The sequence below is a fragment of the Cebus imitator genome, unplaced genomic scaffold (assembly GCF_001604975.1).
Source record: "Cebus imitator isolate Cc_AM_T3 unplaced genomic scaffold, Cebus_imitator-1.0 Scaffold254, whole genome shotgun sequence".
Taxonomy (NCBI): domain Eukaryota; kingdom Metazoa; phylum Chordata; class Mammalia; order Primates; family Cebidae; genus Cebus; species Cebus imitator.
The window spans coordinates 1,524,219-1,537,556 of record NW_016107569.1 but is presented as its reverse complement, the minus strand read 5'-3'; the positions used below and the strand labels follow the sequence as shown (position 1 = coordinate 1,537,556).

At 57.5% G+C, this 13,338-nt stretch overlaps 1 protein-coding gene across 1 annotated transcript in view; it reads left to right on the top strand.

Annotated features, from left to right (window-relative positions):
* Window positions 1-13,338, top strand: part of HMCN2 (hemicentin 2) — a 164,954-nt gene that overhangs the window by 80,811 nt on the left and 70,805 nt on the right. The window contains exons 30-40 of the mRNA XM_037728076.1: window positions 1,064-1,344; window positions 3,166-3,447; window positions 4,130-4,238; window positions 4,470-4,639; window positions 6,183-6,337; window positions 6,773-6,869; window positions 7,572-7,667; window positions 8,566-8,742; window positions 10,067-10,224; window positions 11,107-11,230; window positions 12,752-12,927. Of these exons, the coding sequence (XP_037584004.1) occupies window positions 1,064-1,344; window positions 3,166-3,447; window positions 4,130-4,238; window positions 4,470-4,639; window positions 6,183-6,337; window positions 6,773-6,869; window positions 7,572-7,667; window positions 8,566-8,742; window positions 10,067-10,224; window positions 11,107-11,230; window positions 12,752-12,927 (1,825 nt within the window). The remainder of the gene's footprint in view (window positions 1-1,063; window positions 1,345-3,165; window positions 3,448-4,129; window positions 4,239-4,469; window positions 4,640-6,182; window positions 6,338-6,772; window positions 6,870-7,571; window positions 7,668-8,565; window positions 8,743-10,066; window positions 10,225-11,106; window positions 11,231-12,751; window positions 12,928-13,338) is intronic.

The window sequence follows — 13,338 nt, the reverse complement described above, 5'->3', positions numbered from 1 at the left end:
CTCACTCTGTTGCCCAGGCTGGAGTACAGTGGCACAATCTTGGCTCACTGCAACCTCCACCTCCTGGGTTCAAGCGATTCTCCTGCCTCAGCCTCCTGAGTAGCTGGGATTACAGGTACCCTCCACCACACCCAGCTCATTTTTGTATTTTTAGTAGAGATCGGGTTTTACCATGTTGGCCAGGCTGGTCTCGAACTCCTGACCTCAAGTGATCCCCCTGCCTTGGCCTCCCAAAGTGCTGGGATTACAGGCGTGAGCCACTGTACCTGGCCCAAATTTACTACTTCTGATACCCCTTGGAATGATGATTTCTTTTACTTTTCTTTAAATGAGTAGACTTCCTTACCCTGAAACACATCTATTTAAATATCTCTTATTCTTATAAAGGCTATTTAATATAAAAACTGTAAGCAGGAAACCAGAGCTGCTTGGCTAAGGAAGCTGAAAAAACAAACACACCCCGCAGAGCAATGCTGCAAATCCTCGAGGCGTGGGCTCCACGGAGGGCACCCAGCATGCATCTGCACACTCTGTGCTAAAGAACGGAGAGCAGAAAGTGCTAGAAAAATCGGGGACGTGCATAGTAGCACCAAACACAGCCTTTCCTTGCTGTAATCAGGATAGAAGGAGATTTGGTGGGCGGGGAGCATAGCCATTTCATTCTGAGATGCGGTTATTTCATGCTGTGCCCATGTGCCCCTAGAAATGACGTGGGTAGCATTGGTGGTGGGTGCCCAGCCCTGTGTGACATCCTAATCTAGTCCAGCTGCTCATTCACAGACGGGGAGACTGAAGCCCAGAGAGGGGAAGTGACTTACCCCTAGTCTTCCAGTGAGTTAGAGGCAGAGTAGGGCCCAGGACCCAAGCCTGTGGGCCCGCCCCCACCTCCTGCACCTTCCACACCATGCTGGCCTCTCCCATCTGTCCCCAGACCCCTGTCCTCCATGTCTCCCATGCCTTCCCTGCCCCCTCAGTGTGGCCTGAGGGCATGAGTCTGCTGCTCTGGGGAAGATGCCAGTGGCCTCAGGGGCTGCCTGTGACCAGCCCCACCGCCTTCTTTCTAAGTACCCCCCACTATCTGGGGCTCCAACGAGACAGGAGAGGTGGCCGTCATGGAGGGCCACCTGGTGCAGCTCCTGTGCGAGGCCCGAGGAGTGCCCACCCCGAATATCACCTGGTTCAAGGACGGGGCCCTGCTGCCCCCCAGCACCGAGGCCGTCTACACTCGGGGTGGTCGGCAGCTACAGCTGGAGAGGGCCCAGAGCTCAGATGCCGGCGTCTACACCTGCAAGGCCAGCAATGCTGTGGGGGCCACAGAGAAGGCCACCAGGCTGGACGTTTACGGTGAGCAGCCAGGGGCCACGGCAGCCAGGGTGGGCAGTGGGAGGGACTCAGCCATGGTGGCCTCTGCCTGTCTCCAAAGGAAGGCTAGGTGGCCGCCTGGAGTGGTCAGAAGCAAAAGGATAATGGGACCAAGACATCATCTAGGGAGAAGGGTCCTCCCAGCTCATGCAACGTCCCTCACACACGTAAGGAAACTGAGGCCAGGGGTGGACGGGCCCGTCTAGGAGGCCATGGCGGAGCCAAGTCTAGCATCCAGGTCTCCTCTTGTGGTGTGGGGCTTCTCACTAAACCATGCCCAGAAGCCTGTGACCAACACAAGAACTAAACACCCTTAGGTAATCACTTTTTTTTTTTTTTTTTTTTTGAGACGGAGTCTTGCTCTGTCGCCAGGCTGGAGTGCAGTGGCCTGATCTCCGCTCACTGCAGCCTCCACCCCCCAGGTTCAAGTGATTCTCCTCCCTCAGCCTCCCGAGTAGCTGGGATTACAGGCATGCATCACCCCACCCTGCTAATTTTTGTATTTTTAGTAGAGATGGGGTTTCACCATGTTGGCCAGGATGGTCTCGATCTCCTGACCTCGTGATCCGCCTGCCTTGGCCTCCCAAAGTTAATCACGTCTATAAGCTAGACTAGAGGGGCACTTGGCAGCATCAGCTCATTTGATCAGCTGGCAAGGGGACTTGGGCTCTCAGGTTCCACTTAGAGATGGTCACAGTGAAGCTCTGAAGCAGAGAGGCTTCCCCAGGATCACGCCACTAGCAGGTGGTGGGACCCGGCCCATATGTGGGGACATCTGACTCTAAATCTCACACTGTGAACCTCAGCGTCAGCTCAGCTCAAAGGGGCTTGGCTCTGGGGACAGACAGACATTTGAAGGAGAGCTCAGAGGCAAGGGCGTTGGTGGCTCTGGAGGGGTCTGAGCAGGGCCTGGTGAAGTATGAGAGGGCAGAGTGCAAGCTGACAGGGGTCAGCCTGCCCCCCTGTGGGGAGTCAGTTCAGAAGCTCTGGCTTCCAAAGATGCAAAGGGCTTGGGTGTTGGAGCCTCAGGGACTCCAGAGGGCAGCTGGGCGGCGTGGGGTCCACTGGCAGCCTCTGAAGATGGCTCTGCTACTAGCTTGGGGACTCTTATTTTGGAACCTGAGGGTCCCCTTGGAAAATGGAATAGAAAATGTATGTGTCTGTTTTCATCAAATTCTCAAAGGGTTTTACACACAAATAAAGTTGAGAAGTATTTCCCAGGCCACAGTTGCCCCTTGTCCCCTGGTAATAGCTTCATCAGCTCAGCAACTTGAGGGGCTCCTTGAGAGTAAGAGAGAAATTTCCCCTCTGGTGTGGCTACCATGGGCTCTGAGCACAGATAACATCTTTGGCCGTCGCTGGCTGAGATAGGAGCCCTTCAAGCCAAGCCGTCTAGCTCAGGTCTGCCCCAGTCTTCTGCCTCCTGAGCCCAGGGAGGGAGGGGACCTCCAGGAGCAGAGCTCCGTCACAGCCCTGGGGGTCTTATCTGAGTCCAGCAGATATTGGACCTGCCATGTGTACACATTGGCAGCCCTGGTTCCACCCATGCTGGACCTGTGGGGCTGGCAGCGGGGATGGAGAGGCAACAGTCAGTGCCCTGGCAGGGGAGGGGCGGTACCCAGGGACCAAGGGGGGAGAGAAAGCTGCCCCGGGTCTCAGCAGGGGAGCCAGCCAGTGGAGGTGAGGGAGGAAGTGTCTCACATGGAGTGGGGTCTGTGAGGGGCTTGACCGACTCTGTTGGGCTGAGATGAGAGCAGGCTGGAGTCCGTGTGGTCCCTAAGCAGTCCCCTGCCTCTTTTCCAGTCCCACCCACCATCAAGGGTGCTGATAGAGGACCGTATGTGGTGAAGGCTGTCGCTGGGAGGCCCATGGCACTGGAGTGCGTGGCCAGAGGCCACCCGCCCCCCACCCTCTCCTGGCACCACGAGGGGCTGCCCGTGGCAGAGAGCAACAAGTTGTGGCTGGAGACGGGTGGCAGCGTGCTGAGGCTGGACAGCCTCGGGGAGGCGTCGGCTGGCCTGTACAGCTGCGTGGCCAGCAGCCCTGCCGGGGAGGCCGTGCTGCAGTACTCCGTGGAGGTGCAGGGTGAGCCGGGCCTGCCCCACTCAGAGCTGCCTGCGCTGTGGCCTCTGCCCAGGCCTGCTGCATGCTTGTCCCAAGTCAGCTCCTGCAGTGGAGGGAGAGGGGGAGAAGTAAGCAGTGTCCCCGCGTTGCATGACACACTGAGGCCTGGGCTGCGGGGCCGGCAGGACTAGGAGTGGGCAGCGCGGAGCCCCAGGATCAAGGGTCCCTGCCCCTGCCCAGGACCCTGGGCCGGGTCACCCAGGACCCCATTCTGCTTTCTGCCAATGGAATGGCCCTTAATGGAGACCTTCCTAAGGCCCACTTGTGGATGTGGTCCCGGGAGGGCACTGGGGCCTTCGCCTGCCCTTCTGTCCATTGCTGAAGCATCTCAGGTACTAGCGCTGTGCTGGCCCCGTGTGGCACTGGAAATGAAGCTGGGAACAAGGCCAGCCGGACTCCTGAGCCCTCAGTCTGCCAAGGAGACAGATGTGAAATAATCAGGCCCAAGCCTGCGGAAGCCAGGCTGTCCCCTCACTCCGCCTTGGGGTGGTCCTGGAAGGCCTCCTGGAGGAGGGGCCACTAATAGGGAGACCTGAAGGGTGAGGTGTGGCTGGGCCTTGTTCTGAGGGCACTGGGGACTTGGGAGGGTTTGAGGCCAGTGGCTGTTCAGCTCCAAACACCCAGGAGTGGGTTCTGCCTGCAGTGCCCCCACAACTCCTGGTGGCTGAAGGCTTGGGACAGGTGACCGCCATCGTGGGCCAGCCCCTGGAGCTTCCCTGCCAGGCCTCAGGCTCCCCAGTACCCACTATCCAGTGAGTCTGGGGCGGTGGAGGCCAGGGCTGGGGTGGGCAGGGAGCATGTGCTTTGGGGTCATGGGGGGAAGTGGACAAGAGAGAGGCTTCCTGTTTCCAGGAGCAGGAAAGAGGCCTGGAGCTGCGGCTGGTGAGAGCAGGTGGGAGGCGCTTCTAGGCTTCCAGCTTGTCCTGCCTGGCTGGGCCTTCCCTGGCCTCAGGTTGACCCGCCCCCCTCCCTACTCACCTTAGGTGGCTGCAGAATGGCCGCCCAGCGGAGGAGCTGGCCGGGGTGCAGGTGGCCTCTCAGGGTACCACACTGCGCATTGACCATGTGGGGCTGGAACACTCGGGCCTCTTTGCCTGTCAGGCCACCAACGAGGCAGGCACTGCCGGGGCTGAGGTGGACGTGTCTGTGCATGGTGAGTGGGCACCTGCGGCTCTGGGGCTGTGGGCAGCCTGAGATGCCAGGGGTGGGTGGAGCCAGAGGGCTGTGGCAGGCTTGGAAGGGCATGGGGCTGGTCTTCTCTGGATGGCATTTCTGGGCTGGACTTCCCAGTTCCCCACAGAGACGCAGTGCAGGTGTGAGAGGCTGGCCTGGGCCATGTATCACACCCCTGTCCCATCCAGTCCCTCGGCCTGACTCCGCTCCCCAGCTTCCTCTCTCTCCATCTGCTCTCTTTATGTAACCACACAGAACTTCACCCAGTTCCTTTACTACATCAACCCTCTTTCTCTCACCTTCCAGTCTGCATACGCTGTTCCTTCTATCTGCAACATTCTCCCTCCTCTTTGCCTGCCTAGCTCCTCCTTATCTTTCAGGCATATCCTGAAATACTCTTCCTCCAGGAAGCCTTCTTTGATTCTACCGTGTTTCTCATCTGCACTGCCCAGCCTCTCAATGCCTTAGCCCTCCACCCACTGCATTGGGATTGCGTATTTGGTTGTCCACCTCCACTGTCCACCTCTGTGAGCTTTGAGAGGACAGCATGGCAGCTGCCTTTCCCTGCTGTGTCCAGGGGCCCAGTCTAGTTCTGAGCACAGAGTAGATGCTCAGCACACTTAAGGATGCATGGGTAGATCAGTGGATGGATAGGTGGATGGGTGGGTAGATGAATGAGTAGACAGAAGTGTGGATGGATGGATGGATGGATGGATGGATGGGTGGGTGGGTGGATGGAAAGGTGGATGGATGGAAGGGGGGGGTAGATAAAAGGGTGCATGTATGGGGAAATGGATGGATGGGTGGGTGGGTGGATGGAAGGTACGTGGATGGATGGAAGGGGAAGTAGATGGATAATGGGTGGGTGGATGGATGGATAGATGGGTGGGTGGATGAATGGGTGGATGGGTGGATAAGTGGATAGGTGGGTAGATGGATGAGTGGATGGATGGAAGGTAGGTGGATGGATGGAAGGGGGGGTAGATGGATGAATGCGTGGGTGGATGGGTGGATGACTGGTTGGATGGAAGGGTGGGTGGATGGATGAGTGGATAGCTGGGTGGATGGATGAGTGGATAGTTGGGTGGATGGATAAGTGGATAGGTGGGTGAATGGATGGATGAGTGGATGGATGGAAGGTGGGTAGATGAATGAATGGCTGGGTGAGTGCATGCATGAATGGATTGTTGGATGGGTGGGTGGATGGCTGGCTGGCTGTATTGGTAGATGGTGGATGTGTGGATGGACAGATGGATAGATGGATGAATAAATACATGTATAGATACACAGGTGCATAGATGGATGGGAGAATTTTTAAAGGGAATAACCACTCTGCTGGCTTGTCAGGAGCTCTTTCCCCTAAGCCACGTGTCTGGGAGATATGGTGGGCAGAATCTAGATGCCAGCCTTTGGCCAGCCCTTCAAGGCCACCTTCTCACCCCCAGGTATGAAGGGGGTTGCTGGATGCCCCCCTAGCCCTCCTGATTCTGACCCAGGCTTTTCCTGACTGTTTCCCTTCTCAGAATTCCCATCAGTCAATATAATTGGGGGCGAGAACATCACAGCTCCTTTCCTGCAGCCTGTGACCCTCCAATGCATAGGGGATGGGGTGCCTACCCCAAGCATCCGTTGGTGGAAGGATGGTGTAGCCCTGGCAGCCTCTGGGGGGAACCTACAGGTACGTGCAGGTGCCCCAGGGCTGGCGGGCCTGCTGGGCACAGGTGGAGGGGCTGCCTGGGGGCCTCTTGGAGACTCTGAGCAAAGCCCAGCAGCCTGGGAGTAGGACGAGCCCAGAGCCCTCTCAGTCTGAAAGGACAGGCCTCGGCCTCTTCCGGGTCCTAGGAGCTTCAGTTGTCAGAGGGAGAAAATGTTGATGGGGATGGGGAACGGTACGCCTGAAGATCTGAGGAATCCCTGGAATCCAAGTGCTTGGCTCAAAACTCTACCCCAGAGCCAAAAGTGTCCCCATGCCTCACTACCCCTGCCCCTGGGCTCAGCAGAGGCCTGGCCACTCGCTATGTCCCGTCGTCACCCTGACTTCCCTTCTGTCTGGGCTCTGTGGTTTCACCACATACACAGCCCCGTGGCACACGCTCTGCCCTCTCCCCTCCAGATTGAGAAGGTGGACCTGAGGGATGAGGGCATCTACACTTGTGCCGCTACTAACTTGGCCGGGGAAAGCAAGAGGGAAGTGGCGCTGAAGGTTTTGGGTGAGGATGTGGGTGCCAGCAGGGCCCAGGCCGGGGATGTTGGGTGACCCCTCGAGGGCCCTTGGGGCTGGGGTGTGTGGCTAGGGAGGTGGGGGAGGTTTTTAAATCATAGCTGTGTCCTTCACTTCAGAAGAGGTAGAAAGCCGTAAAATGAAAGCATTAGCAAAAGCTCTGTAGTCCCTTTTGGCTGCTTTTTATTTATTTATTTTATTTATTTTTAAAGACAGGGTTTCACCATGTTGGTCAGGCTGGTCTTGAACTCCCGACCTCAGGTGATCCGCCCGCCTTGGCCTCCAAAGTGCTTGGATTACAGGCGTGAGCCACCGCGCCCGGCCTTTTGGCTGCTTTTGAGGGATTTTCAGTAGCAGACCTTGTCCACGTTCATACTCACCTTTGTTTATTTGCAGGGAAATCCCTGTCCTCGTCTCTTCCCTGGCTATGTTGGCTGTCGGCTGTCCCAGGGTGGGGCTGGGTGCTGGTGTGGTCCTTGTATAATTGCTGTAAGGATGGGGGCCTGTTGCTCTTTGTTCTTGGGTTTGGTTCCAGGAGTGGGGTTCCTTAGTCTGAGGACATGAGCGGTTTTAGAGCCATGGTTGTCTAGGACTTTCTGAGGGGAGCAGGGAGCAGCACTGGGAATGGCTGTGATTCGAGCTGCCTAGAGCTGGCCCCTACCAGGCTGGGCCTCTCCTTGTCTCCCCTTAGTGCCCCCCAACATCGAGCCAGGCCCCATCAACAAGGCAGTGCTGGAAAATGCCTCAGTGACCTTGGAGTGTCTGGCTTCGGGCGTGCCCCCTCCCGGTAAGACCCCTCCTCTTGGCTGAAAGCTACTTCCAGCCCAATTCATCATCCAATGAAGCTGGCGAGTGACCCAGGGACCCTCTGACCGTATGTAATGGCGAGAAATCAGCAGGTCTGCACCCCGTCATTTCTCTCATTTTCCTCTCTTCCTCCTCAATGATGTCCTTCACACCGAGGCACTGCCAGGGTCCAGACCCCGGAGTCTGAAACAGGCCTGCTGGGCGTCTACTCACAGTAAACTTCACAGGGCTGTCTGGGGCTGGGGGTGAGGATCAGGACCTCAGAGTCACCATCCGGCCTGTAGGAGCCCCCCTCTATACCAGCAGTTGAGGAAAGGGCTGGGCGCTTGGGGCTGGGTGTGGGTGTTTGCATAGAGGACTGGGAGAGGCTTACGGTGGCCCAGGAGGAAGGCGCCTCTCCTGCTCCCATCTGAACTAGACCCACCCTGCTTCGCCTGGAGCCTGTGAGCCCTGGGGATATTTGCCCCCTCTCGTGGGGACCCCTGCTGAGTTCCAGGGGGCAGCCTGGCAGGAGGCAGGGAAGCTGCAGACACATGCGGTCCAGCCTAGCTTTGAGGCTGCTGCTTTGGGCTGGTCGGTGTTCTCTAATGTCCCCTAGGTGAGGGGGTCACCAGGTAGGCGGAGGCAGGGCTGAGTTTGACTCTCCCTACTCCTGGCTGCCTCAGCCTCTGCCCATGGGGCCTCTTCTCCGCCCTTGGTCTTGTCTTGGGCGACATTGCCCAGTTCTACCCCGGCTCCTGTTCCTGAATGAAGAACTCTGGCCTTCTCCAGGACCTGGAAAAAACGGCGTGGCCACCCTGGAAGGTTCTCTTGGGTCCCACCAGCCAGCAGAGTCTGAAGGGCTGACAGCACTCTTGCATCTCTCTTCCATTCCCCAGATGTCTCCTGGTTCAAGGGCCGCCAACCTGTCTCTTCCCGGGTGGGAGTGACAGTATCAGCGGATGGGAGAGTTCTCCGCATTGAGCAAGCCCAGCTTTCTGATGCTGGGAGCTACCGCTGTGTGGCATCCAATGTGGCAGGTAGCACAGAGCTGCAGTATGGCCTACGGGTCCATGGTGAGCTTCCCTGGGCCTACGAGGGCCCTTGTCCAAAAAGTTGTCTTTTCATCCATTTGTCTATTAGTCTGTCCATCCACCTGTCCACCCACCCAGCCACCCATCCATCCATCCACCTCCCCATCCATCCATCCACCTCCCCATCCATCCACCTCCCCATCCATCCACCCATCCATTTATCCATCCATCCATCTATATATCCATCCACCCATCCATTTATCCGTTCATCCACCCATCCATCCATCCATCCGTTTAGCCATCCAACCATCTGTTCATTTATTTATCTACCCAACTGTCTGTCTACCCACCCATCCACCTGTCCATTTGTTTACCTGTCTACCCACCCATCCATCCATCTACCTACCCATCCACACATTCACCATCCACTCATCTAGTCAACTACCCATTCTTCCATTGATCCATTTTCTATCCAACCATATTTATTAGTTTCATGCTCTGGGGCAGATGCTGGACCTACAGCCCTAAATAAGACCTAGGAGCTTTCAGTCTAGTGGAGGACACAGCAATGACATCATTTCCCAGAGGACCGCTTGATGTCAATTGTGATAGCAGCTGGGAAACATGAGGTGCACCTGAGCATCTATGACAGGGCTCTGACCTGGCCTGTGGAGTCCAGGAGGCATCTTTGACACCTGGATACCTAAACTGAAGCCTCTGCCAAGGCCTGAGGTTGCAAAGACCTGGGGAGTTCGAGACACTGAAAGGAGGCCACAGGGCCTGGGGTTTGTAACACCGAGAAGAGGGCTGGGGTGGTGCTGGTGGCCATATGGAGGCTGCACCTGTCAGGTCTCATGGGCCATGGAGAGGTTGGGTCTAAGGGCAGTGGGTAGCTGGGCAGGGGCCTAGGACCCTGGGCATCATGGCCGGTGCCTCCCAGATACAAGGGAATCTTCTGGCTATTTTCTGCCCAATGGGGACTGCCTGTAAGATGGCGTTTCATCTCACACCCCTGAGTTAGGAAGTGGCCCTGTCCAGGGACCCTTGGTCCCTCCCCGTCCCCATGATAAATGACCTTCTGCTGACCAGAGGCCTGAGTGTGAGTGCTGCGTCCTAGCTGGTTGGCCTTGGGCAGGCGACCTCCCCTCTGAGCCTCAGCTTCCCATCCATAGAAGCCTTGTGGTGGCGTTGAAAGGAAGGAGTGAGCAGCCTCAGGCGCGGTGAAGTGGCTCAGGGCTTGTGTCCGATGGCTGTCTTTGTGCTTTTGCTGTGGCCGTGTGCTCCTGCAGGGGTGCCCAGTGAGGGGCCCTGCCTGCTTTGCCCCAGTGGGGCTCAGCCTGTGCCCCATATCACCCCTGCCCTGCAGTGCCCCCTCGAATCACACTGCCGCCCAGCCTGCCAGGCCCTGTGTTGGTCAACACCCCTGTCCGGCTGACCTGCAATGCCACTGGCACCCCGGGCCCCACACTGATGTGGCTGAAGGATGGAAACCCCGTGTCCCCTGCAGGGACCCCTGGCCTGCAGGTCAGTAGGGCTGGATGGCCCAGCTCAGCTTCCTGCACCTCCTGTAGGTGCGGGAAACAGAGGTCAGGCCCTGGGAGCTTAGGGTGAGGGAGAAGCGGCAGTAGCCCAGGGCAGAGCCCTGGAGGGTGGAGGGCGGAGGGCGGAGGGCAGAGCGCTGGAGGGTGGAGGGTGGAGGGCGGAGGGCGGAGGGCAGAGCGCTGGAGGGTGGAGGGCGGAGGGCGGAGGGCAGAGCGCTGGAGGGTGGAGGGCGGAGGGCGGAGGGCAGAGCGCTGGAGGCTGGAGGGCGGAGGGCGGAGGGCGGAGGGCAGAGCGCTGGAGGTTGGAGGGGCTGAACAGAGAGGCTAGAGCCCCGCTACCCAACGGTAACCGTGAATGTGAACCATCTCTGGAATTGTAAATGTTCTTGTAGCCACAGTAAACTGAGTAAAAAGAAACAGGTGAGATCAATTTTAATAATACATGTTAATCCAATAGATCCAAAATAGCTTCATTTCATCATGAGATCAATAAAAAAAAATATAGAGATATTGCTTATTCTTCTCTGCATATTAACTCTTTGAAGTCTGTGGTGTATTTTGTGCCTGGTGCCCCAGTCAATTCGGCCCGGCCACATTTCAAGGGCTCACTGGCCATGGGTGGCGCGTGAACAGAGGGGCGCTAAAGGACTCATCCTGAGGACCAATGTCAGTGCCCACCAGCTGGCAGAGGTCCGGAGGCCCAGCTGCAGCTCTGGGTTTCCCTGCGTCTTGAGGGGCCCTGAGGGTCAGGGCAGGCCGTCCAGGCATGCTTGGCAGCTGGGACAGCTTGTGCTGGTGACGTTCTGCCCCTTGGGGTGCGACAGCAGGACAGTTGCCTAATTTGGGCTTCCCCCTGGGGTCACAGGTCTTCCCTGGGGGCCGGGTCCTCACCTTGGCCAGCGCCCGGGCCTCCGACTCTGGGAGGTACTCCTGCGTGGCTGTGAGCACAGTGGGCGAAGACCACCGCGATGTCGTCCTTCAGGTCCACAGTGAGTCTCAGACTGGGAACGCCACGTGGTTCACGGCAGCAACTCCAAGCAGGTGGTGTGGGGGCACCCCCAGTCACATCCAAAGGGAAAGAGGGTGGGTGGATGGAGGAACGCCCACCCGAGAGCGGCCGCCTTCCAGTAGGGATCGAGAACCTCCGGAGACCTGCCCTGGAGTGTGAGCTCCCCCATTGGGTGGGACGGTGGGCAGATGCCGCACATGGCCAGGACCTCTGCCTCACGTTCAGGGAGAGGCGGAAGGGGTGTGAAGGAGCAGGAGCAGTGTGGAGTGGTGGCTGGGAAAGCTGGTTCTTGAGTGTCACTGATATGGGGTTCAAACCCTGCCTCTGTGATTTTGAGCTGATCACTTTGCTTCTCTGAGCCAACATTTCTTCATCTGTGAAATGGAAAGGATAGGGTTCACCTCATTGTTCACCATGGGGACTCACTAAGCTCGTGAGCTCACGAAGCTGCTGTAACCACAGTAGCTTATGTTTAAATGTCCTCATCTGGGTTTTTCCGGGGCTCTGTGGAGGTATAAGAAAGAATGCTGGGAGCCGGGGGCAGTGGCTTATGCCTGTAATCCCAGCACTTTGGGAGGCCGAGGTGGGTGGATCACTTGCGGTCAGGAGTTCGAGACCAGCCTGGCCAATGTGGTGAAAGTCTCTCTCTACCAAAAACACAAAAAATTAGCTGGGTGTCGTGGCGCATGCCTGTGATCCCAGCTACTCGGGAGGCTGAGGCAGGAGAATCTCTTGAACCCAGGAGGTGGAGGTTGCAGTGAGCTGAGATCGTGGTCACTGCACTCCAGCATGGGCAACAGAGCAAGACTCTGTCTCAAAAACAACAACAAAAAGAACGAATGTAGTCTTGGGTGGGAGGTGGGAGGAAGTGTTCGATTCTAGCTCTTTCTCTTTGCTGGAATGAAGATGGTGGTTAACATGTTGTGAGCCTAAGAGCCCCACCTGTGCCATTGGATTGAACCTCGTGGCAGCCCCACCAGGTGGGGATTTTCCTGATGCCCACTTTACAGATGAGGAGACTGAGGCCCAGGAGTGTGAGTAGCAACCCCAGGGCCTTGCATGGTGAGCACGCGCTGGAAGGCAAGATCCCGCCCCAGGAGCTCTCACCCTGGCCCTGTACTCCTTCCTGCAACTCTGCACTGACTTTTTTTATCTCAGGGGCAAAAGGCAGATCTGAGACATGCTTTAAAAAATTTTTTTAAACATTTTAAATTTTAGAAAGTGTTGAAACCGCTGTGGATAACTGTAGATTCACAGATATCTGTAAGAGCTAACAGGGAGGCCCCGAATTCCCTTCCCATTTCCCTCCATGGAATCTGGGACGCAGACATCACACTCCACCTGTCTCACCCAGACTGGCTCCTTCGAAGCAGGACTGAAGCCAGAGGAAGTGTGGTCACCCCTGGCTGCTAGGAGCAGCTGGGCTTGACCCAGGGCACGGCCCCTCCTTGCCGGCCCCACCCATGCGCCTGAGGGAGCCCCTCTCCTGCCCCTCCCGCAGTGCCCCCGAGTATCCTCGGAGAAGAGCTGAATGTGTCCGTCGTTGCCAATGAATCCGTGGCCCTGGAGTGCCAGAGTCACGCCCTGCCCCCACCCGTGCTGAGCTGGTGGAAGGATGGGCGGCCCCTGGAACCACGGCCTGGAGTCCACCTCTCCACAGACAAAGCCTTGCTACAGGTGTGCAGCTGCCGGGCCAGCCAACTAGGCCTCCACCTTGGGCCATGGGCAGGACGGGGCCTGCGGGTGCTCCAGCTCAGTGACCTACAAGCCCCCTCCCTGCCAGGGAATGGGGTACAAAACTCCAGGACTGGGTCCTCAGGGCCTCCATCAGGGCCCCTGATGCGGCTGAATGGCACCAGCTGTTGGGTTAAAACCTTCCTCACCTGTCTGCTCCTCTTCCTCCTCCCACCCCTCTACACCTTGTGATATGATCATTCCCAACTCAGAGCACTGCCATTTGGTTTCCCCTCCTTTCCATTCATTCTTCAAAGCCACAGCCTAGCCCCAGCATCCCCATGTCAGGATCTGACCCCGGAGGACAGGTCCCTGCACCCCACCAGCCCTATTCCTCCACCTTCTCTTTGGGTC